General features: G+C 38.3%; 1 protein-coding gene across 1 annotated transcript in view; it reads right to left on the bottom strand.

The window, feature by feature from the left end:
- The window catches only part of FREM2 (FRAS1 related extracellular matrix 2), a 116,516-nt gene that overhangs the window by 12,315 nt on the left and 77,563 nt on the right, over window positions 1-26,638 (bottom strand). The window contains exons 7-16 of the mRNA XM_036385973.1: window positions 22,402-22,551; window positions 20,274-20,483; window positions 19,890-20,087; window positions 17,715-17,879; window positions 17,450-17,632; window positions 13,933-14,063; window positions 12,875-13,033; window positions 11,681-11,984; window positions 9,699-9,830; window positions 8,776-9,107 (exon numbers count right to left, since the gene is read on the bottom strand). Coding sequence (XP_036241866.1) covers window positions 8,776-9,107; window positions 9,699-9,830; window positions 11,681-11,984; window positions 12,875-13,033; window positions 13,933-14,063; window positions 17,450-17,632; window positions 17,715-17,879; window positions 19,890-20,087; window positions 20,274-20,483; window positions 22,402-22,551 — 1,964 coding nt within the window. The remainder of the gene's footprint in view (window positions 1-8,775; window positions 9,108-9,698; window positions 9,831-11,680; window positions 11,985-12,874; window positions 13,034-13,932; window positions 14,064-17,449; window positions 17,633-17,714; window positions 17,880-19,889; window positions 20,088-20,273; window positions 20,484-22,401; window positions 22,552-26,638) is intronic.

A 26,638-nucleotide genomic window follows, 5' to 3' on the forward strand; every position in this document is an offset into this window, starting at 1 on the left:
TGCTGCATGCAAACACAGAAATCAGACTGTTCTTCACTGTCTGGAAGAGCTAAACATAACAAGCAAGCTGATATGGATTTAAAAATAGAGCCTTTCTTTATACATTGGACCAAACAATTGTGCTGTAATTATGAAGAATTACATATTCATTTATATATATATATATATTATGAAAGAAGACAAGAAAAATAGTGTCATTAAACTGTCACCTCTTAAGACAGCTCTTATATGATACACAGATCTAAGCCTGTCTGAAGATTTCGTGTTTATGTTTGGTTACAAATACTTTGTCACTCACATATCTCAGTATGAAATGTGCAATCCAGATCCTTTTAGACATTCTGGATTTTCTTAGAGGGAGGAAAGACATTGAGATCATCTCCCAGTGGGAAACTTTTCGAAGTCATAAAAGTTGTTGAACTCTGATTTAGTTCCAACAGAAATTCCATATATAAATTTGCACATCTGAACATTTCCCTGATTACCTTACATCCTTCTAAAGAGTGTTTTGCATTATCAAAAATTCCCCAGTATTCAAGGAAGTTTATAAGGAAGCTGGGTTCAACCAGCAGCAAGTCAAGGGGCTGAATGACCATCAACTTACAGCTGCTTTACACTTTGAAATGCCTGACAGAACCTTTACTAATATAATGTAACCACAATTTTACTGCTTGCACTCACTAAATACTTTGACCTAATTAAGGACTTCATTAAGGCAAATGTTCATAGTTGCCTGCCACAACTCACTGTCACGTGTGACTCTCCTTGATCTGCACTCTGGGCTAACGAAAAGTTTTTGACTTATACTGTTTGACTCATTCTATAATATGTGGTAGCATTTAGATAGTAGTCATTTGGAAACACACAGTATCACAGAATCACAGAATTTTAGGGGTGGAAGGAACCTCAGGAGATCACCCAGCCCAGCCCACCTGCCACTCAGGGTCACCTAGAGCAGGTTACACAGGAACATGTCCAGCTGGGTTTTGAATGTCTCCAGAAAGGGAGACTCCATGACCTCACTGGGCAGCCTGTTCCAGTGCTCTGCCACCCTCTTGTGTTCTTTCCCATGTTGTGGTGGAATGTTTTTTGCTTTAGTTTATGGCCGTTGCTCCTTGTCCTGTCACTGGGCACCACTGAAAAGAGTCTGGCGCCACTGAAAAATAAAACACTAACACAGACTGCTAGATGAGAAACTAGAGTTGTAGATTATATTAATGCTTTGTTGGTTGTACATAATCAAAATCAAGAACTTCTATTTGGAACAGAAAAAAGTTTTCTCTATATATTAGACGACCAGTAAAGTTAGACAAAAATATTATCATTTAGTACCATTTAAGCTGCAAATTTATCTGTGGGAGTATGGATACTGGCATGAGTATCTGAGCAATTATTTTGGACACAGATTCACTAAATTTTTCCAAATAACAACATTATATTCTCACTTACATTAAAAAAATATAGCAATGATGCAGCTCTTGAGTGTCTTATGGTTTGCTTTTGATTCAGGGGGAACCTCAAAAATTTGTCATTTCCTGGACCAGTATCAAGAACTGAATGAATACATTTGATTGCATAAAAAATGTATTACTATTGTAAGGTCATCCCAGACAAACTGTGTTGGCTTTTCTCTCTGCCTTTTTGTTCTATATCTGGATGCTCTACAGTAAGAATTAGACACCGAAGTCAGAGATCTGAAATTTAGTTTGCTTATAAGGAAGAGACAAAAGTATGTGGAACAGGATTTAATATATGCTCATTATTTTCTTAAATAGAAGCATACATAATGCTTAATGATAAAGTAGAGGACTGGAATATCAAAGTGAGAATTTAATGACCTTGAGGATTAGAATAATAGCAGTGAGATGAAATCTTATAGCTTAAAGTATAAGGTAATAGAAACCAGTCACAGGGATTTCTGTAGAAATGAAAGACATTCATTAGACACAATAGAGGGGAAAGAAATTTTGTTATGTGAGTTGATCACATCATAACTATGACCTTCCTACCCTCTCCATGTGCTATGATCCTAAGATAAACTGAGGAATGGGGTGGAAATTAGAAGCATGCATGCCATTATACAGAGTACTACTGAGAGCTTATCTGAAACAGCTTTGATCATCCATGCTTGAAAAAGTCTAATTTGCATTGTAGACTGCAGAAAAAGAAATCAACATAATCACAGGAATGGCAAAACTATCAGATGAGAAGAGTCTAAAACAGCAGTGCTGTTGAGCCCAGTACAACAAAGGCTGAGAGGAAGCAAGAATGCTGTCTATATACATCAGGACACTAAGTGCACAGAAGGGCCACTGATGATGAAAGATAGTGCTGACACGGGAGCAAATGGCTCTAAGATGGCCAGGACAAACACAGCCTAGAAACCAGAAGAGTTTCCAGCCCTCAGTGTGGTGGCACTCTGCAAGAATAGTGAGGCCATGAAATCCTGTTAAGTTTTAGATTAAGTTTACTAGTTTTGGAATGACATTATATAGACTTAAGGCAGAGGCCTGGATAAGGTGATCCACAAAACTCCTTCTAGCTCAGTACCTTATGACACACCAAACTAAAAAAACCACCCCTCATTACAAAGCTTTTCTCAGTTTTCAATGTATCATTGGCTCTTCATGTGTACTTTACACAAAGCAATCCACTAATGAGATTTGTAAGCCACATTTTGGGGTCTTCTTGCCTCCATTTAATGGGACCATAGTGTTAGAGACCTCAGCTTATTTGCACTGGTCAAAATCTAGTAGCAGGATGCCTTCTGCGGCAAGTTTGCCAGGAACACTGCTCCTTTGACATATTACTCCTGCTCTGGGGAGAAATCTGAAATCTCTCCATTTCTAGGGCTGTAGAATTTAAAAGGTTCTTCCCTTTTAGCAAAACCTGCAAGAGGTGTCTGGGCAGCAGAGCTGCTTGCCTCAGCCTAGGAATTTGTTTGTGTACTCATGTGCTTCCATCAGTACTGCTGCCCTTATGTGTGATTCATGGCATGGATGGGGGAGGAAGAATTTGTTGCTAAAAGTTCCTTGAGTTTTTATGCACACACACCCTTCTACAGGCACTCATGGATTTGCAGGTCTGGAGGCAAACCTACAACACTGATAGTCAGAGAATTACTGAATAAATAATTCTCTCTAATAGTAAACGAATACTTTTAAGAGCCTCTCATTCCTACAAGGTGGAATCTACCCTTCTGTAGGCAGAACAGAAAAATCTCAAGACACCGTATAGGTAAGGATCTTTTTGATATAGTGAAAATAAAATAAAGAGGAAGTCAACTGCAGAGGAAAGCTGTGTCAAAGTGAACAGACACTGCCCTACCCCCCAAATGAATCGATGGAATGTGTTACACAGATGGAGGAGTTTGACTTCTCCAGCCCTCCTAATAATGCTATTTAGACCAACATGAGAAAACATTCTTTCCATTGAGTTATCTTTCTTTTCCAGCACTTCATGCAAAGCCTATTGGGAATAGCCAGCTGTTCATTTTATATCTCAGTGTGACACTGATGAAACCAAAAGGGTGACTTAGAGCTGTGTAAGTGTAGGATCAGCTTAGCTGCTGTGGAGAGACAGGACAGGTGCACTATGTATCCATGCATCCCATGCACAGGAGATTTAACCAATTACACAGAAAAAATTACATTCAGCAACATTGATTTTAAACAATAATAAGGGGGTATGAATTTAGTCTTCTGATACCAGGAGAGAAATACAGACTACAGCTACACAACAGATGAACTGGGGAAATTCTGTCTCATACTTCATGACAATGCCAGGTTTGGAGAGCCTGAGATGACAGAAGACAAAAATTGTTCCAAGGAGGGAACAGACTCTTACACATAATATCTGGAAAAATTTAGATTAAAAATTGTCAAACCTCAAAATCCACATGTGTGAGAGAAGAACATGATTTATACATTGATCTAAGAAATAGAGCTTCATACATTTTTTTTGTGAGATAAATTATCACAGATCATAAGGTCTGGTTTAGAATACTGACAATTCCTATTTAAAACTTAGTAAGTGTGAATGGGAGTTTCTATACATGTTTTTCTTTTCTTCCCCTTTCAGATGCAATCTGTCAAACTTCATTAAGTAAAATACACAATTATTTCGAGAATCTATCACATAACAATTTAGAATATTTACAATAAAAAATTATTTTCAATAAAGGGTTTGTGTCATGGACTCTGTTCTACATTTATAGCATGCTTTATTTAGCTGGCTTACATTTCCAGAGGGCAGAGCTTGTCAGTGTATGTGTGTGTGCACATTGATAGTACTGATTAAATTAGACATTAGAAATAACACAAGTCTGTGTTTTATTTTGTGTATCTCAATGAAACAGGCTTAGTATGAAAATTGTATTTTTATTCTCCAAATTATTCCAGGTCTCATCTTCTATTGCATTTACTTGTGATGTCTGTGAATTTGAGACACACAAGTTTAACAATGTTATCAATTAACTGTTTACACAATGTCAATATGGCAAAACTAAGATTTGGCCCTAAGAAGACACTCAGACAGGTAGGTCACAGGTGAAATGCAAAGCAGGTTTGTTTAAAGAAGTCTGAATGGAGAAGAGAATGCAATACAGCCTTGAAATGCCAGTCCCTTGAAAAAATGTAACCTCTGACTTTGTTACACAGCTGGTGCATTCACTTTATAGCTTTTTATTCTTTACAGCTTACTAAACGCACCTTTGCAGCTAGAGAAAAAAATGTTTGCCTTATAGAGAGGTTCCATGTCAAGGGAACATGAGTTGCAGAGTTTTCTTAAAATTGACTGGAGTCACTAAAGTGAATATAAAAATCTGAAAACAGACATTTCTGTCTGTTTGAATTTTACAGCATCTAGTAAGATTTTCAGAATAGGTGAGTTTTCACCTTAAAGTACGATTTTGGCAAAACTAGTTCCTATAAAGCTGCTTTTATTACACTGTTTCTGTGTAATAAAAACCCTCTGCAGGCTGCCTTGTATAAGGTGCTGCAGTACATTAGTGATTTTAAAACCTGATTGCATAATGGGATTTTGAAATGCTCAGTGCTATAACATGCATAGCATAAATGTGACCTGAACATACTGGAAGAAAGACATTTTCAGTTTGGGCCAAAAATAACTGGTTTTTGAAGAGAAAAAAGTGAACTGTTCAGCCATACTCAATTACCATAGTTTCAAGGTATAAAGCTATACATTCAAGTATTTTACTACATGTTCTTCACCTTCTTGCTCCTATAAAAGACCTGCTTAACGAGCTGTCATTAATAAAATTAGTTTGAATGGTAATTTCCTTGCTTCCCTATTCTAAGTCTGGCAATGGACTGAAACTACAGAAAGCAACATCCATATATAAATACTTGGCCAGAACCACACAGAAGCCTTCAGATGCCAAACTGCCTGGCTATAGCAAACAGGTAAAACAGCAGGAAATGGGATCAAATGATACTTCACACTCCATAATAATATGTGAAATAAGTGTAGGCCAGTACTTCAGTATACACTTCATTAAAGTACGGTCACTTGCTTGGTTTTCACTGTCTCATTTTTTCACTTCATTTCATGAATATCTGTCATTGTTTTTGAACCTGTATTGGGAGAATGTGAGATGTCTGTAGTACTTGACTCTCACAATGTCCCCATGAAGTAAAACCCAGCCTTTGTTAGATACTTGGAAATACTGGAACACAGCCTTCAAATAGGTGAGTTCCCCCTTTTTAAGGCCTAGACATATCCAAAAGTAGACACTGAATTTTAGACCGTGAGTGCAGGCTGTCCTAAAGAAAACTGTTAATCATCAAAGCTGACCTTCACAAGTACAGAACACTAATCCAAATTGATTAGCTCAATTTAAAGAGGAACAGGTCTTTAATTTTAGGTAGAAGTTCTTTAAACTGCACATCTAAGTCCATCTTTAGATATATAAGTGCCTGGTTTTTCAGTTTTGGGCAGACCCCAGGAACAAACCGTCACGCTGCACACTGAAAGGAGTGCTGCATCTAGCTCACACAGGGTTTGCTCATGCACAGAATAATTGAGAAAGAGAGTGGGTCACAATCAAAAGGCCTCAAAGGAAAAAAAAAAATAAAGAGAAAACTAAGACCTTCTCTGTATGTATTATGACAGTTCATGAGTTCATGGGAACTGACCAAGACAGCTGCAGCCTTCAGCAAACACTAGGAACTGTGCCAGAAGAACTGCACCAGCTGCAGGTCTACTACCTCACTTCTTGCTTACTTAAGTTCATCTTCTTCCCCTACCATACCAGGAGCTCCCATGAAGTGAAGGTCCACATCATTTAAGATATTGCCCATTCTTTCTGTGAAATCTCTCTGTCTAAATCAACAAGGCTGTCTTTGTTTGACCACATAGGTACAGGAGAACTGGAACCAAGAAACAAAATGTTGAGCCTAAAGTTCTAGCCAAAGTATCTGGTAAATCAATATATTAAATTTGCAGTGGTAGCAGGATATGGTAAGAGTGTTTTTGTTATTTATCTGTTCTGTCTGAATAATAGAATTTGGGCTTCCTTTGTCTGCTAAAAAAATGGTGAAAACCATAGCTGCCAGCTTTCCTCTCACAGAAGAGGATTATTAATTGTTCACCGAAGGAGAAAAAAACAACAATGGTGACAACCACAGAGATAGGGCACTGACTGCCTCCCCTCTCAGCTGGAGGGGTCATGTGAAGATAAAGACCAAACCTGGAGAAGAATTAAATGGAGTTGGGGAAAACAGGGAGGGCAGTGAAGCACGCACTGGCTGCAGGGAAATGCTGCACTGCTAGAAGTAATTCAGCTTGATATTTCACTTAACATACTGTAAACCTTTTTACCATAACCTAGAAGGCACTAAAGGATAGCTTCAGCTGCAGTTTACTAAAATATTGGAATGGTACTTATTTCCTCCTCTGTCTATATGAACATAGAGATAAATAGGTTTTATTTAGATACATATTTGTCTAAAGCAGCTATTCACCCTTTTGTCTAGAGGGCACAGAAGTATTTAAAATGGTTTCACACCAGGTTTTCCTTCCTTTTCACTGAGAGAAAAGTGGCTTGCATAGCTTCATATGGAAGCTTCATACAGATGCTTCAAGTTGTGTGTGCTTATGGTTGCTTTGTATGGGAAATAAGAATTTGCAGTTTCATATTGCCTGGGCATAAGGAGATAGTCAAAGGAATGATGAGTCAAAGAAATGGAGAAATGAAATCATTCTAAGAACAGTAAAGACAAGTGTAATTTTTATCTTGTGGGAATGTGTAAGGTTTACATCCCACACTTGGATGCCTTCCCTTTCCCTCTGACAGCTTCACAGATCTCATGGAATGCACCTGTAGGAGGATCTGCTTTCAGCAGAGGCCAAGCCCAAGCAGAGCATGGACAGTAAGCTTCCAACATGAAGGCAGAGACCTTAAACTGGTCTCTGTAACAGACAAGGAACCAGAATTGATGACAAAGCAGTGAGATGACATATCCATCAAGGCCTTTGTATGTGAGACAGGCAGAACCTCCATTTTATTCTCATTTTCTGACTTAGAGTATATAATCTCTAGTTAAGAGGGGCAGAATGTTAGGAAGTTAACCAAGTGCTAAAGAGATTGTGGTGCAATTTCTTGTCCAGCAAACTGACTATGATTATTGTGAATACCCATGGAGTAAGGTGGACTTTAGGCATGCAATTATAACAAAATTAAAACAAAAGAAAATCAGTTTATCTAATTAAATATCTGTATGTCCATCGATGACTATGCTTTTAGCAGTAAATTAGCTCTGTTGCACAAGATTATATATTTCTGTGGGCAATGACACATTTTCCACACCTGCTTTATGCCATTTGGGAAAATAGCATAGAAAATAAGAATTTGTGCAAATAAGTCTACTAAGGTCTCATAGCAGATGTATCCCTGGCAAAATGTCAAAAGAGCAGAGAAATTATGGCCATTTCACAAAGCAGGCTCATTCTTTTCATTGTGGTTCAAAAAGGAATGCTAGTGTACCAGGACAGTGAGTTAGCTGTGGATAGACTTCTGTGATATGAGTCCTTCTTGCAGCCTGTAGGATTATTCCTCAAAGATATTTTTCTGTACATAAACTTCATATTCACAGCCACTGTATTCCAGAGCCTGAATGGGATCAGACAGGCTTATTTAGTAATTATACAGGGAAGACCCAGGGATTCATTTCACTGTCACTGTTCTAGAAGAAATCCTGCACCCTTTTCTTTCCACATTACTATGAATTTCTAGAAATAATTTCCCTGAAGTTCTCTCCAATCTCTTGCTTTTAACTCTCCAACCAGTTTCACAGCTCTGTACTTCAACCATTCCATATTGGCAGCTTTTTTCACTTCCTGTATAAGTAATTTTCTGCTGGGTAAGGTGAGAACACTGTGCTGTCTGCACAGTGAACAAGAGATCAGCAAAGCTGCTGGTAGTTCTTCAGCAGTCCATTGCTGTCAGCAAGAACTCTCTCCACAATGTTTTAAATCTGCTTTTAAAGATATACCACAATAAATATTAACTAGCCCAGTGCTATCTATGTGCTAAAAGCAAGTCTTCAGAAGGCTTTCATTTTAAGAAAAGACTAAATTGGTTCACTGTAGAGTAAAAGAGGAATTGGTTTGCCCCACAATAACCCAGAACTGTATTGTGAGAAAATCATAACAAATTCCATTCAGAACAAATTATTCTCTTATTTCTACTAGCACAGATGTATTACGAGGGAAATATTTTATTACAAGAATACAGTACAAAATCAAGTTCCATACCTGCCCATCTGTGCCAATGGTGCCTCCACAATCTGTGAGGAGCTCAGACATGTCATAGTAGCTACTGAACTCCCACAAGCAGGCTTCCAGATTCAGGTTGCGGTAGAAGCGCAAGGTATTGGAGCCTCTGATTGTTGGGCTGTACTGATAGGGAATGGTCTCTCCAATCACATCTGGATTCTTGGTAGCATCAGTTAAAAAGCCATGGTGGGTCTTTACTTCTGTGTAATCCAACAGGTTGGAGCACTTATGGTTTCCAACTCTAGTTCCATCAGGGCTAAGTGTCAGCTCAAAGTTGGAGAGCTCTCTTGTAGAAATAACAGGCAGCATGCCTAAAAACATTAATTTATAACTATCACTACATTTCAGTTGTCAGACCTCCTTAATTTAGCCAGACTTTGTCAAACACTAAGCGTGTTATGCAGTGCTCTTGTATTTTGTACTTACACCAATTACTATACTTCAGAATTCAAAGAAAGTTGATATGCTAAGTATGAATGAGAATTTTACCCACAATAACTGTCTGTATACTATGAAAAGAAAAAATATTTCTAAACATATTAACATTTAGATATATTAATATACAATATATTATTAAATAAAAAATAGTGCGAATAGTAATTAAATGGTATATTCCTATGCACTTCAAAGGAGCTTTACAAAGCTTAGGTCTAGCCCAATTTATGTAAATTATGCAGTTAATCTGAAAATGATGTTCTTCACATCAGAGGTGATGTACCAATACAGTATCTTATGCATCTTGTTGCATACTGCACCTATTAATTCATAACATTTTCCTTTGGTCCTACTGTTAAAAGATTACATTATTAACTTGTCAGTTTAAAATACCCTGACCAGTAAAATAGCTCGAATAACAGCATACTGTATAAGTTCTCCTAACTCCACAGCTGATTTTCTCATACCATCAATATGTGGCATTGTGACTGTCAGTTTGATGAGGTTGGCATAGTCAGGATCTTCTGGGCCAGTGTAGCGCAGTTTGGCAGAGAATGGCTCTGCTCCAACTACTCCTGATATACGCGGCTGACAAAGACCTAGTGGGAAAAAGAGAAAGCAACTTACTTTATGTCCATAGGAAACAATCGATACTTTTCTTTCCACTTTTTAAGATGTACTTTTCTTCCACAGTAAAGGTATCCAAAACAATGAGAATTTTCTTCAATGACAGGTAAATACTTTGAGAAGTATTTTCCAGAGGTTTCAACTGGGAATTTACTCAAAAGAGGATTCAAACACAAATGATTACTTGATAACAGGATCACATTTGCAGAACAAGGTGATGATATTGCATCTGTGTCTTTTCAGTTGCATGTGTCAACCTCACTTGCAGGTGACATACTTTCTTACAGAGGTCTTCAGAGGCATATGTTTTAGTTCCTCCCACCGTCCTAAATTTTGGATGAAGATATGGAAGATACCTGACCGCTGTTCAGTTGGTTTTGGCACTGGATTGGAGTATGCAGTGATTTGTCCTCAGAAATTCATGAGTCTCCTGATCCACCAGTAATAAAAGTGTAGTTAGAAAGATTGTGTCACAGGATATGTAGAAATATTCTGCTTAGAATAGAGACAGCTCTAAAGCTGGATCAAGTTGCTTAAGGCCTTGTTAATTTGAATTTTGAATTTCTCCAGGAAAGGGGAACGTGTAACTTATTTTGGAAATCCTTTCCAATGTTAGTTCCATGTGTTCCAGTATTAGTCCAAGTTTGTAGGACCAGAAAATTAGGTTTGTAATCATGTGATCTGAGATGTATGCAACTTCCAGTTGCACAGTTCAATGCAGTAGTGTCTGCATTCTGGTCTCTGTCGTGTGATGGCCAAAGGATTACAAGGTACTCTAAGTAAGAAGCAGATGTGGGAAACTGAAACAGTCCTCTTTGCCCATTTCTGAGGGATTTCAAGAAAAGAGGAGAAGGGCCCTCCTCTTGGAGAGCTTATTGGCGCTGGAGGAGCCAATGTTGCTCAACATTTCCAAGTAGGAAACTTCTGTCAGGATGAAACAAATTTCTTTTCTGCACATGACAGCTTTTTGGTCGGTTGTTTTGGTTGGTGGTTTTACTTTTGGGTTTTTTTTTTTTTTTTTGCACAATCTGAATTCCTTTTGAGAGTTGGTCTATGCACTGGAGGTCAGGCATCTTCAAAATGGAAAATATTCAGGATTTTTGTAGTTTGCTTCGATCATTGCACTTCTTTCCTTCCACATCATAAGTTAGCTCAGGTACTGGAAGTAATTTATACATGACAATTCAGTCCTGAGCCTGAACTAATTAGCTCTGCTAATTTGTCAAGTGTAATCTAAATAATGCATTATTACAATAACAAAGCCAGTGTGTTTCATGTAACCAGAAGGATGAATAATTATGAATGCTTTGACCAAGGAAAAATTTTTTCCATGCCCTGTTATTGGGCACAGTTGCTTTAGTCTTCAGTCAAGGAAAACATCAATTCTCAGGTGTCCAGTGAGGCCTAAATGCTAAATGAGGTTTTGCTTCTGGCTAGGCTTTGATATGCCACTCCCATGTGGATTCTTCAATGCCTAACAGGAGCTGAGACTGTACTGCATCATTACTGCAGTTGAATTCAAAAGTCAACAGGAGCCAGGTTTCACTAATTTACTTGCCTGTCACATATTGTTCTCATGAACATACAAATTTGCTATGTGGGTTATTATTTAAAGACGTGAAGAATTAGGAGAGAGGAAAAACTTTTTCTTTATACGATGCTTTGCAGTGTCAAGACAGTTTTTGCACCACCTCTATGAATAGCAGAAGAAAAGCTGACATGGTGATGTTAAAACACCTGACCATGTAACCAGCTTTTGTTAGGACTGAATTTGGGATCCAAAAGAGACCTGTGAATCTTGCAGTAGGTGATGATGCCTTACCTTCTGATGTGCTTATAGTGACAATAGGGCTCATAAGCTCAAGACCCTCATTCCCATCTGAATTCACAGCCCGAGCTGCACACTGGACACGAGAACCAGCTTGGAAGTAAATGGAGTCGAGTGTAATCATCTTAGAGGAAGTGAAGAAGGTGTCAAAGTCAACCTCCTTCATGGGGCTGGTCACGCCATCGGGGCCCGTGGGGGCACTCACAAGCCACCGGTACCGTGTCAGGGTATTGTTGATGCTCTCACTGGCACAAATAGAGCCAGTCTTGTCAAAGTCCTCGTACTTAGGATTACAGGCCTGCAGAACAAGGCAAATGCACTAACAATTTATTTGCTTCACAGCAAAGGAATTTCAAGTCATCAAGAGTCACAAATCTCAACAACATGGAACTGACAATCCCACTAAATCTCATAAGAAATCACCTTATTTAGGTATTTGGCACTGTTAGGGTACATTAAAAGGTATATCTAATTATGCTTACTGAATTAAAAAATATTATTTTAAATTTCTTTATAGGTGAAAACATGGCATAGTTATGAAGGCACAAGCCACACTCCCATGTACTACTTTAATTTTAATTTGTCCCTTTGATCTAATTCTGCAAATACACTTTGCATTTAAAGACTTATTTTCTTTGATTCTTTTTTATTTAGAAGAACCATTCAACTTGTGACATTCCTGTGCAAAAGGAATGCGTGAAAAACAAATTGAAGATAGACAAAACATTCTTCAAGGTATATGAATATTTATGTAAACTTTTCAGTTGCAAAACTACTAGTGAAAAAAATGAAAGAAGCCTGTATTCCCTTCAGCATTCATTTTAGAGTCTGTGGCACTCATTGAAAACAATGGCTCATCTGTTATCTCCATTGATATTAACTCTACAAATTAAGGCAGGATAATGCAGGAAATACTAAGGTCATGCAATCACAAACACAGTGTGGGTATCAATATTGCACTATTCTTAGTGAGGAACAAGTGAAACATCTTTCTATGCTTTTTCTCCTCCTGAGAATGGATTCATTATCCAGACAAATTAGATTAGCTCTAAGGATAATTCTAGCTCAAACTAATATGCGTGACTAATATGTGTGACTCATCACCATATGGATTGATACTGGGTGTATAAATTCCACTGAACAAAATCCATATACTGATTTTTTCTGTTTTTCCACAGAGATACTCACTGTGATACAGATGACAGGATAGCCAGCAATGGGACTGGTTCTGTCTTTGGCTTTAGAAGTATCATCATATATCAACAGAGATGCAACTTGAGGCACAGAGGGAAAGGTGACATCTGCCATGCTGTTCATTTCTTCAATGTAAACAATGGCCTTGGCTGTCTGACAGTGAAAAATACAGAAACAGTTGCCTGTGAAAATTCAAATAACCAAGCTGGACCTCAATCAGAGTATGTCTAGCCTTCAAAACATCTTTCCAAAAAAAGTTCTAAGACCTCATCTGGATGAGCTATTGAGAAAGGGTTGAGGCACTGAAAGTACACTGCAGGGTGCAAAAGGAAGAGCTAAAATGAAAATTTTCTTTACAGAACAGTGAACATCCCAGACCTTTAACCTTGTCTCCCTGTGTTTTTGTTATCACTTCAGTACTCTGGTAGAACCTCCTATGTAGTGTATGCTTTAATGCCTGGTGGAAATGGGGTGTTTGCCATCAGCAAAGGCTGTGTCTCTTCTGTCTGGCTGTCTGGAGTCAGATTATACATGGTGTGACACTGCTGAAGCAGACAGGGACTTTCAAGCACATTTTATGCCAAATCAGAGGAGTACACTGTTTGAATTAAAAGTATGCATGATACAATGCTAAATAACAAGAATGTGTGGCTTTTTTATCTTATACAATAAGAATGATATTAACATGATTTTGATAGGAGAAGTCATATTTCACCTGAAATTACTCTTTTCACAAGACAGAGATTGTATTCCCAGAGAGTGTTTCTGAGAGGCCACCAGTTTGTAAGACTGATTATATGAGCAGAATATGCCTCAAATGATACTCTGAAGACTTCAGTCTTTCATTGACTCTGTGGCCCCATCAACATCATTGCCTTGAAAACAAACTGTTTTGTTTAGGTGTTAGTGTGACAGCTGCGATGTTCTTTTTGTCTTTTAATATACAAACCAAGATGGTGTGAATAAAAGAAGAGGAAAACAATGAGCCAGAAAGTAAGTAAGAGGTCTGTTTACCAGATTTTGTTGTTCAGGACTTTGCATGAACTTGTTACCTGTATTTCTGCAACCATGTTCTCATCAGGCTTCAGGTGGACAGTGAAAGCTTCTCTCATCTCCCTCACTCCATCGAAAAGAACTTCAATCTCCACAAAGTGTTGTGTTTCACCCTCCTTGAACTCAATTTCTGAAAACATGAGACACTTAAAAATAAACCTGTTGATCATAACAACCTGTGATTCTAGGCCCAGCCATAAGAGATGGCAGTTATACTCACTTTTCAAATTACAGATGTTTGCAAATTTAGTATAACCTATTTGATGCCACAAATAATAATAATAATGAATAGCAGTGGACACAGGTAGAAATCACTGAAAATGAGACATAAATCAAGAGATTTGCAAAGCTCAAGATTTAGTCTAATGGATCTTAATGTTTTGAAAATTATCTGTGACTAATTACAAAAATGTTGGTAACCTATATGAATGACCAAAAGACTGAAGAATTCTAAATAAATGGTACTCAACAAAATGTAATAAATACAATGGTATATAACAAAAATAAGGAACAAAGCTGCAGCCCCACAAGAGCATTGTATTTTGAAAATCATTGTCTCTGAAAAAACTTAGTAAGTCATGGTGATAAAAAGCTCAACCTTAGCTGATTGTATTTGGTTTGCGTGGCAAGGCTTTGGTAGTGGGGAGCTATAGGGGTGAATTCTGCAAGCAGCTGCCAGAAGCATCCTCCATATCTGAAAATGCCAGCTGGCTCCAGGACGGACCCACTGCTGGTCAAGGCTGAGCTCAGCAGTGTCAGTGGTAGTGCCTCTGGGATAACAGATTAAAGAAGGGAAAAAACTGCTGAACCACAGCAGCTGGGAAAGAGGAGTGGGAATATGTGAGAAATCACTCTGCAGGCACCAAGCTCAGTGGAGAAGGAGGGGCAGGAGATGCTCCAGAAGCCAGAGCAGAGATTCCCCTGCAGCCCCTGGTGCAGAGCCTGGTGATGCAGGATGTGCCCTGTAGCCCATGGGGGCCCATAGTGGAGCAGAGATCCACCTGCAACCCGTGGAGGACCCATGATCAAGCAGGTGGATGCCCAAAGGAGGCTGGGACCCTGGGGGAAGCCTGCAGTGGAGCAGGCTCCTGTGGCCCCAGGAAAGAAGAGCCCACAGTGGAGCAGGTCTGCTGGCAGCCCTTGTGACCTTGTGAGGACCCACACTGGACCAGTTCATGAAGAACTGCAGACCAAAGGAAGGACCCATAGTGTAGTTTTTGAAGAACTGTTTCCAGTGGGCGTGACCTCATTCTGGAATAGGGCAGAGTGTGAGGAGGAAGAAGCATCAGACATAACATGTGGTAATCAGATTGCAACCCCCATTCCCTCAAGGCAGTCAGAGCTAAGGAATGTGGGAGGGAAGCTACCCCAAGAAGAAGGGAGGGGTGGAAGGAATGTCTTATTTCTCATCACTGTGCTCTGGTTTGATTAATAAAAAAAATGAAACTAATATTCCCCATGCTGATAATTGGTGAGTGATGTCTCCCTCTTCTTATCTCAACCCATGAGCCTTCTGTCATATTTTCTCCTCTGTAGCTGAGGAGGGGGAGTCATAGAACAGCTTTGGTGGGCACTTACTGTCCAGCCAAGATCAACCCACCACACTGAGTTAGGGAGTACTATTATCCTTGACTGTATTAACGACTAAAGAAATAAAAAGTACAGAAACTATTTAACATTTGTGCCTGGAAAGGATGAGAGTGATAATAACCAAAATAATAAGTGCATTTCTAGTATTTTGATTTTTAAAGGATGTCAAATTCACTTTGAAGATGTACAGAAATAACGGAGAGAAACTTAGGACCACAAGAACTTGCAGACAGTGATGTTCTCACCGGGATATAGAAACACCACCATAATCAAAATATACCAGGTGATAAAGACCTCTGCACTCTAAAGGGACAGGCACAAAAAGCAGTAGTGCATTAAAGCTGAAATCTATATGGGAAATAAGGCACAGTTAGGTGATAGAGACTGATCAGTGAAGCCAAATGCTAAGAAACACTCTTCCTCTCCAAAGCCTTCAAACTGGGACCAGATGCCCTCTCTAAAGGATATATTTTCTCCAACAAAAGTTATTTGGATCAATACAGAAATAATTTGGGAAAACTGGGAGAATTTTGCAATCCACAGTGAGGCTGATTAACAGATCTAATGATCCTTCCAATCCCAAGCATTATTAAGCCAGGGAAATACTCTTTGTGGTAATAAACATATGAACTCTCTAGCTGTGTGACACCTAAGAATTTTACTGATTTTCAGTTTGCCACACTTCCTTCAGAAAACCCAATTAGTGATGTGGGTCTTGTACCTATGGCTGAATATGCAGGTTCCCTAAACCCACCGGTATTCTGAAACTTGTGGGGAAATTCTACACATCACAGACCTTTCTCAAAGGCCTGGGGGCAGAGGCTGAGAGCCTCTTGCTCTGCAGTAGTAGATTTCTCATGAAAACCTTGTTCCCGTGTGCTGCTGGTGCACAGCAGGGTGAATACAAGCAAGACAATGCCTACAGGTAATGTGCATATAGGATAAGTATCAGCTGACACTAAAAGTTCTTGTGGTTTTCAGGAGGAAAGAGCAAAATTCTAAATGCAGGAGCGAAGTAACTGGAATTAGCAAGCTCTGGGTTGATGACTTTCTTGTGGCTAATAAATTGCCTCTTCAGATCTCACTAGTGGGAAATGTCACTGCTATGGAATTTGAAGATATAGCACAATGTTGTTGCTGAATGTTCAAAGGTAAGTCATATATTCCAGCTGGACTGGATGCCAAAATAGTTTATCCAAAACTATGAAAACACTCCAGCAAAGAATGATTAATCTTAAAACACAGAGCACTATCATGTATTATCATAAACTTTAAAAGAAAAAGAAAATCATAATGCTACAAAGTCCATTAGTCATTGCCTAAAGCAGGTAGGTGGGCTATTAATGGAAAGAAGTTTATCAGCTAAGAAATTTCTCATTCTGTTGTACAACTTCTCTCCTCATTCATTAGTAGTTTGGAGCAGAAGGTAGTGAATTCAGAAATACAGAAGGAAAGTTTTATTATTAAGAACATAGAAAAATAAAAAGAAATATACATTAATTCCTACATACTGCAAATTCCATTATCTTAATGAATTGCTCAAGAAACAACCACACAATCATATCCTATAAGTAGATGTTCCTTCAGAGTAATATTATTACACTCTGCAAATATAACTAAGGTTTAAGTCCCACGTCTTCCACAATTTCTTGAGCTACAGATGTTGTCAAAGGAGTACAGATGTTTTCAAAGAAGATATTTGTAAATATCTTCACTGATAATTAGTATACCAACAGCAACTGGCTGGTGTTTACCACAGAGGATGTTGTATTCCTGTTCAAATTTACTTTGTCCACACTGAATAGGAAAATGCATTTTGGGATGTGGTTGCAAAGTATTCTAATCCCAAAGTTATTTCATTTTTAAAAAATTATGTTAGAGTCATGAATGAAAACAAATAGCTGGATCTGATAAGTATGATCCTACCTTCTGATATAGGGTGATAGTCTTCTCCAGAAGTAGCAGATCCATCCTTTGTATGAACTCTCACAACAGAAACTTTGGAAGTGTCTCCCAGACGAAGCACCGGGATTTTCACAATTGCTACTTGCCTTGTGTCCTTTGGTTCACTCACACTAAATTTGGTCTCACCAAACTTAATGATAGCCTCTGTCATTAGAAGGAAAAAAAAAATATTTTAGAGCATGCAAATGGGCTTCCAAAAGCCAGTAACAATAAGCTATTCTCTTACTGTCTGCGTCATCCCGAATCTTTATCAGCGTCTCGTTTTGCTCGCCAATAGAGGCACCAAAGGAAGAGTCACTTCTTGGAGTGCCAAGAACCAGGCGTAGTTCTTCCTCCTCCTCATGGAAAGTATCATCCATAAGCACCAGCTTGCAAGGCTTCTCAGTTTCACCTGCAATCATTCTGAAGCTAGTATCAGGCAGAACTTAGATGTTCTTTGCTCCAATACAGCACTTCTCTCCAAGCCCAAGGCACCTGAATCCTGCTGGCCAAGGCATACACCTTGACACCATACAAGTTAATGAGCAATGACAGCAGTGAAAGCAGAATTAGCAATCATTACCTTTCTATGGAAACTCATTTAAGGTGGAATCCCCCATTTTAGGACTTCTGTAAGACAAGTATTTATTTGGTATGTCCACTTTACATGTATTAGTTCTTTTGTTTTACCTAAGAAGAAAATGCTCCTTCTCAGTGATTCTTCAACAGGGTCCACTTAAAAAAAGTAAATACTTGCACAAGGAAACAGAAAAATAAAACCTTTCTAATGGTAATAGTAATTACTAATTACCATTACTAATACTAATGGCAATTTTGTCCTGAATTTTATATTTCAAGTCTCTTTTGAATGGTCACCCTCCAACCGTTTGGACCTTCACTTATACTATTCTGTTTAACTTTAAAGTCTTTTGAACTTCCACTCATTTCAAGTGACAGGGAACATTGCCTTAAAAATGCTTTGGAGAATCAAACCTCTCAATTTCGCACTCACACATTAATGTGCCCTGACTTACTAGATGTTCAGAAACTTCAACATCTTTTCTTATGTCTTTTACACAAGCAGCAAGACCTCTGAATGGTGTTCAGTGTCTGGCACCCAGCATGACTTGGTGGGCTCTTCCTCATGGGACTGACTCTTACGTCCCCGACAAAAGGAAGAGTACAGCAGGAGAGAGATGAGGTCAATTTACTGTATTTTTTCATCATTACACATGCAAAGAAGATCAAGGCTCTTCAAGATGAAGAACCAGAGCAGGATGCTGACTGTGTTCATTTTCTGAGTTTGCCTTTTCCCCTCACTATAGAAAATCAATTATCCCTTAAGGAGAAAAAAAATGCAAAATATTTACCCTGCTTATTGTTACATGGAAAATGTGAAAACTGGAATGAAACTGCTGCATATTAAACATGCCTTGCACGTTTAATATGCAGAGTCAAAATATAATTCTAGTAGACCTCTTTGTTACTTGTCTTTACAGAGAAATGGTAGGGCAACACTAAAGAAAAGAGAAAAGTCACATCTAAGTGGCCGAGATCCATTAATTCTTACTAGCTGGACTCTTTCCTGGTTGCACAGAAGCAATAGCAAAGGTCTAGAGTACAGGACAGCATGAAAAGTTGAGGCCAGCCCTAAATAAAGACAGAGTGAACCACTCACTTTTTCAAGTGATACATGTCTACAGAAGTACAAAGGTTGTAATTTCTGTGATAAGGATTTACCAAGGATTTAATGCTGAGGACAGAACTTGTTTAAGACTTGTAAAAAATATCACATGCGTGTAAACTTCAAAGGCTAGAAGACCAAACTGCCTCCTGCACATGTAGAAAGAATTAGGCAATATTCTTTCAACATAGTAATATTTGATTTATTTGCATTTCATCTCTCATGAAATGTGGGATATTAAGTACCTTATATTCGTGGGCGGTCTTAGTAAAGCCTTGGTGGGAGAAAAAAATTCAAACAGGAATTAGGAAGCTATATACCTGTTGAAAGATCTATTGCTCATTTCAGTGCACATCAAATGTATTTGCCAGAAATCTGCTTAACAAAGAGCAGAACTTCTAAAGTTTCCTTTCTGACAGCAGATCTGTGCTTCTACTGTGCTATGCCAAACCTGCTTTTGCTATCAAAAAGATTCTGGCACTCAGGCTGAACCTAAATGAAGATATACTCTTTTGGTTTTTAGTGATTATTGCTCTAAGTTAGAAGTGAAGAAAATAAAGGTAACATCATCCCATTGTGTATGAAAAAATCCAAACCTTTGTTTTCTAGAGTGATCCTTTTGACACTACTTTATGAGAAGATACAATTAAAACACAACAAAACAAACAAAGCAAAGGAAAGCAAAGAAAAAGAAGACATGGTAGACTAAAGGCTTCTAAAATAAGATCAAGAACTTACCAGGAAGGAATGTGATGATGGAACTGTCAGTATTAGGTCGTTCTTCGAAGTCCATCATAACCTGAGCTGAAGCTTGCCTTGTATAGCATCTCACAGTGGATGTGTATCGGATATCCCCACTCCTATATATCATGGCAGAAACCTGCCCATCATTTTCATTGGCTACATACACAGATTCCTTAAACTGCATCTTTGGCACTGGGCAGAAAAACATAGCAAGCACATGTAAAATATAACTGCAGAAGTTATCATATCTTCCCTCCATCATTTCACATTTACTTATGCCACACTGCACCAGATATAGAACACAAGCGGCCAGATAGCAAATGACTTAACACATCATCTCCAAAATATGAAAAAGTAAAAAAAAAATAAATTACTCACAATCAGACACTGAGTCATTGATGAAGATGGTGGTCTTGCTGGGTTCTCCAAGGGCAGCATTCATGGGCATCCTTAGCACAAGCTCAAACTTCTCTGTTCCTTCTAATACCGGCTGTCCAAGATCATCCAGAATTATCACACGAAATGTCTGCATATTGACTCCAGGGGAAAAATCCAGGTTACGACTGATGCCTACATAATCTACTCCAGCTACCAAAGGAAAAGAGATAAAAATAGCATTACATATAATTAAAAATAAAAATATCTATCATTAGGCAGTTAACTGTAGGTAAATATTTTTCCTTTATAACTTTAGTATTTGCCAATTCTGGAATTCATGTAAAGCAAAACTGTCTTTTGGTATTTAAGTGGGACTACACAATAGAATAAGTCAATATTTATTAACTTTTTGTTTAATGATGATTTGAGTCACAAAGTGAAGCTGATTCTGTTCTGTTGTAAACCAACAGTTCTTTTCCAGAAAAACTAATGAAATTTGCTTGAAGTGAGAAATGAAAGTAAGCAAAAAGCTTTGAGAGAGACTCTGGAGATGAAACAAAGTCTTTTGGAAGAAATTTCATACTATTTTGTAACAAAGATGGAAGTTTTAAGATTAATGTAAAAAGGAAAGAAGACAAGGCCAGTGAACTGACTGGGGAAGAACTGTTGTTCAGAGGACTTGTGTAAAACAGAATGAATGGAAAACAAACAAGTCAAATTCTTATCAGAACATATCAGGTGAGGTTGGTCACCTTACTTGTAAAGGAAGATTGATCTGGGTTTGCTTTCTTTTAAGCAAATCAAACCAATTCATAGCATGTCAATAAGAAGATGGCAAACAAAACAAGATATTGACTAAAACAAGACACTGTCTTGGAACCAAGGCATTAAAGGTATCCAGGACTTTAGGAAGGACTCAGTTTTAACATGAGGTTTTGGGGAGAATAAACAGCAGAGCTCTTGAAACAAAGATTTGGGGGAAACACTTAAGTTGAAATGGAAATCAGGCTTGGAATTCTGTGAATTTGACAAAATTGTCCAGATTTAAGGCCATAATCAGATGGGCACTTGCCTAACAGCTCTACTGTTGTACTCCCCTAGAGTTAAGCCTCTAAGGCAGGACTCCAGGACTGAGAGCTCAGAGCAGCAGATCCACTGCTGTACTGTGTAAGGCAAAGAACCAGGTTCATAGTTTTACAGGCAGCCAGCCAGCCATGTCAGAGCTTTCATGCTGTGACCAACAGACTAGAGAGATCAAGAGCTGAGACATTCCCAGCTTTTAATCCTAGAGGTCCTGGCAACATGAATGAAGATCATTAATGTAAAGAAAGATATTTTTTTACCAGAAATAAAATAACTTAAATATTCAAGATTTGATAAAGACATCAGATCATAAAAGCAAGTTCAGAACTGAAGCAATCATGTATTTTTTCAGACGTAATAATTTTCTTTTTCATAAGAAAAATATATCTATGTTATGTATATTGTGTTATGCATACACCATACATATATATTATGTTTAGATATTCCTGAAATAACAGTAAAGTTAGACTCAGGATAAGCATCTAAGGAAGATAATTTTTATGCTGCCTCTATATGAATATCCTAGTTTAAACATTATGTATGTTTTGTGAAAAAAAATAGAGTGTGCTAACACTTGATTCTGCTGACAAAAGTTCTGTCAAAGGATCCAAGAAGCACACAGCTGAAGCAATCCTGCACCTGAATAGGATACTAGGTAATAATTTCTCCTTGCCTACAGTAAAAATGAGAGAAGCAAACTCAGCACGCTGCCAGTGATCATAACTGTGCCCAGAGTATGCTCTTGAGGCAGCAACCAACTGCCTTTGTAGCAGTCTTTATATGAGGATTTAAAGGCATTTCTCTTTGTGCTATACTTCACAGTAGCTCTTACTCGTGCTTCTCTGAAGTTCTGTAACCACTTAATTTACTCTAAGAAGAAGAGATCTGCTAAGCGCAAGACACGTACAATTTTCATTTTATGTGGTTGAAGCTGTACCAAGACCAGCTGAACAGCACTTGTGAGATGTAGCAGCATGTGCCAGCAGTGTGTAGCAGCATGCGCAGAGTAGCAGCAGTGTGAAATGGGAGGGAAGCAATAACTCACCCTCTGCAGTTACGGGCTCAGACTTGCGCGACCTCACCGTGACAGAGGCGGCTTTGGACAGATCAGTTCCAGTCCTCCAGACACGGACCTCAATGTAGCCAGCACTCTCATCAACATAGTATTCATCATTTCCAAAGTAGAATGCTGGTTCTGATGAAAGAGGAATAATGTCCATAAATGCTTCTTTACCTTACACTGAAGTTAACAAGAGACCATAAAATCCACCTTAAACAATGGAGAGCACTTTGCTCATCTCAGTAAGAGAAATAAAGCTTCTTTTTTCAAGGTTTAGAATTCTTCTAGCTATTTTTGGCTTCTTTTCAAGTATTAGTTTGTATGGTTTTAGATAGCAATTGTTATATCAGCACTGTGCTCTTTTTCTTGCCTCCTAAATTTTCAACTTTTTGCGTCAGCTTATATGAATCTGCGTACAAAACCAAATGTGGTATCTCATTAAACTTGTTTTAGTTAAGTCCTATGCACAAGCCAGAAAATTCCTTGCATTTTTCACTTCGCTGCAAACTTCTGAAGGTGAGTACAGATAAGAAACTTTAACTTGAATGTTCTCACAGATTCCTGTTGCTAAAACCAGACTGGAACACGACATGGAGCTACTCTTGGTAACGTTTTCCAGCTAACTAAAGGCTCAAATACTTAATTTTAGTTCTCCCACATCTAGCATTTAAAACAAAATCAATCTTATTTCATGTAAACTGAAATGTGAACAGGCTTTATCTTAATATTAAAGCTCCACAGTTCATAAGAAAGAAGAACAAAAAGCAAAGGAGATTAAGAGCTATTCTACTTAATAGACACATTGTTTGGCTTCATTTTTTCCTCCCTTTTCCAATTTTCCTACCCACAGTAATTTCACAAAGTAAAGAGCCTTAAAAACATAACCCAGCTTCATCCTGGATGTATATCATCTCCTCTTTTCTATTCTTTCCACTCCTGTTTCAAACATGCAAGATTAATCACGCACAGCCAGTGCCTCAGCTTTCCCACTGCACAGCAGAAATCACAGCAAGCACAGAAAGACCTACCCAAGTTCTCCTTGCACTTCGTCACAAATTTCTTATGCTGTCTTGTGAGAATTTATCAGCATCATGAGGCTACAGTATCACAAATGTTTGAAATACCATGCAGCATACAGCCAACTTGAATTCAGTCGGCAAAGATCACAGCAATTGCTCAGTGCTCTATGAGCAGCAAAAAAAGAAATCCTTGAATATTCCTCATCAATGAAAAACTGCAGCTGCCTCCCTACTTATCTGCTAAAACTGAAATCATGCAACAAATTAATGGAACTGAATGTATTTACTGAGAAATGTTGCAGATTCGTAGACCTGTTCGAGCATTATCAAAGTCATCAACCTTTGCAGGATGAAAGACAAACTTGGAAGAAGTCTAACTTTAGAAAATGAAAATGTTGTCAGTTCCATTTTTTTTTTTTTTAATTCAAGAGTATATGTACTTAAAGATGAGTGTATTTGTGTGCACAGGCAGACAGACATCGATTTTACTTTATTTGCCCATAGAGGCTGGCTTGTCAGTAGCTGTTTTTACACTTGGAACTGTGAAGCTCTTATCTGAAACATTTTTAATGGGTGAACATTAAAAGGATACACACTCTACCTTTTGTGTAACTACTATTAACTTTGATGAGAGTTCTCCTTACAGGGGTACTGAAGCACTAGATATTAGATCTGCAAAGCAATGTGTAATTTCAGACATAAAATGTTCTTCTAAATTCTTAAGATGGACAAAGACTTCCTCAGCCTCTAGCCAATAAAAATACAGAATACATACTAAGACCAAATGGTTATTAACGTGCCAATAGTTAGATAAAGGCAGTTAAAAAATTATCAATTCTAATACATGTCATTTCTTAAACAGGTATGCTTAGGGTTCAGCACACTTTCCTAAGCCTAATCTTGTTTTTATGTCCCAATGCTTCTGGAACTTGATCTGGACTTGGCTGCACCTCATTTTAAGCACTTTAGTGAGAGGTACTCACATGGAGCCTGCTTGCTCTCAGTTTGCAAGGACAAAGATAGGCCACTGCAGGTTTCCCAGCACAATGAGCATACAGGAGGACAGGCAGAATGGCTCACTCACTACGACCTGAAAATCTGAGGAGGTGTGGAAGCATTCCCTTCTACTTACTGGCTACATAGGGAACTTACATCATCTGCCTTAAACTAGATGGAAGGCATAAAATAAAATATTGTTTGTTTTTTACAGCATTATCCTAACACTTGCTTTACTGCTGCTGAAGAAGTATCCTCACATACTATTCATTCCTGTAGTCACAGCCAAAGAAAAAAATATATAAGCCCTCAGCTAGCTTGCCTTGTATTTCAGAGTGAGTTTTTCACACTTTTTGAGGTATGTATGTTCAATGAAAGACACATTCTGCATGGTTACCCATCCTAGGAAACAAATCCTTACAAATGTTTTCTAAATTCATTTCCTGTAAGCTGTGTTAGTAGCTCCCCAGGGGAAGGAGCAAAGCCAAGCTCCTAACAGGGAAAGCATTGTCTGTCTCAGGTCATGTCTGGAAAACACTCTGCTCAATGACTGCAGGCTCACTTACAGCAGACCTTTAATCTAGTAATCACTCTGAAGAGAGACTACTGCAAATTTAATGGTTTCTCTTAGAGAAATAAGAGGAAGTTTTCTAAGGGTTTTTTTGTTCAGACCCACAGACTTCACTGGCATGAAGTTACAGTAATCAGAGCAGAAAGGTTAGGAGCTTTAGTCCCAGGTTTCTTGGCACAGAAATGAAAACTTTGCGTTGTCCTTGTACTTTGAGAGTCAAAGGCGTATCTCAACTACAGCACTTGTCAGTCATCAAGCAGGAAAACAAACACACTTCTCATGTTGTTAGGAACACATCTAACTTTGAAAGCACATCATCAAATCAGTGTGATAGCACAAAAATGTTTATTTCCAAAGAGGCTTTACTTTTTAAAATTATGTTCTTATAAACTGCTTTAGGGAGGCATTGCGAAAGAGTAGGTTGTTTATAAAAAAATCCTTTTGGCAGTATATTTAGGACAAACACAAAAGTACAGACTCTTTCATGCTGACATCTTGATAAGGCTTAAAACTAAAGTGAATTTCAGTGATACATGCTGCCAGTGATGCACACACACACACATATATATACACTTTCAGGAGGAAAGAAATAATGGAAGGAAACATACATGGCAGTCCAACATATTCAGATAGTGGAACCAGGAGAAGCAGTCTTTACAAATGAACTTATGGCTCATCTTTTCTAGGGTTAAGACTATTTATTCCTTTTGCCCTCCTTCTTCCCATGAAGAGTACAAACAAGGCTATGATGTTAACATTGTGAGTTGCCAGAGCTAACAGTAGTCTGCTGTGGTAGTGCAGAAGGTGCAAACCAGGCTTTGCAAGCCTACAAGCCTGTTCTGGTACAGTCTGGACATGCTAGGGCCATGCTGAATCCAAAGTAAGGAGCCCTGATGGCTGGCACAGCTAATTAACTTGGGCACAAAACCAGACAAACATGGCCAGACTTGGCTGGACCTGATCTGGCTCATACTCAGGCAACGCATCCATCCCTAGACAATGGCTACCTGCATTTCAGGATCAAAGCTGGCATTAAAGGACTGATGTGATGAGTCTCTAACGTGACAGATTCCAATGTTACAAACATGAAGTGTGCGAGTTGTAGGTAGACCACTTAAGAATGAGAGTTCATTAAACGTAAGAAGGCATGAGTGTTTTTTACTGCTTCATAGCAGTAAAGGTCACCTTCTGAAATCTCTCTCATATATGAATGTTAATAGCAGTGAAAGAAAAGCCCAGAGAAACCATCCATTACAAAAGCTTTATATTAAAACCATATCAAAGAGGACTTTAAAATCTGAAACTAGGTAGCACCATTCTGCAGCTATTTACACACACTTGAAACTATGCAAGCAACTGAGATTGCATTTAGCACAATGAATTTAATTTGCCAAGTCATTTATTTTCACTGAATGTTGTAGAAGCAGGGGTCAAGATTACAGTCAAAGCTCAATTCTGTAGCAGGTACCTATTGTGCAAATGCCAGTAGCTTTTTATTTGATGTGGTCAAAACAGATTATTTTCAAATTCATATGTTGCAATCCTTAACAGCTTTCATCTTCTTAGTAGTGTTGTCATGACTTTTCCAATGAAAAAGTAAATTCCCCTAAGAATCAAAATTGCTAGTTTCAGCCAA

Source organism: Molothrus ater, chromosome 2 (genome assembly GCF_012460135.2).
Source record: "Molothrus ater isolate BHLD 08-10-18 breed brown headed cowbird chromosome 2, BPBGC_Mater_1.1, whole genome shotgun sequence".
NCBI lineage: Eukaryota > Metazoa > Chordata > Aves > Passeriformes > Icteridae > Molothrus > Molothrus ater.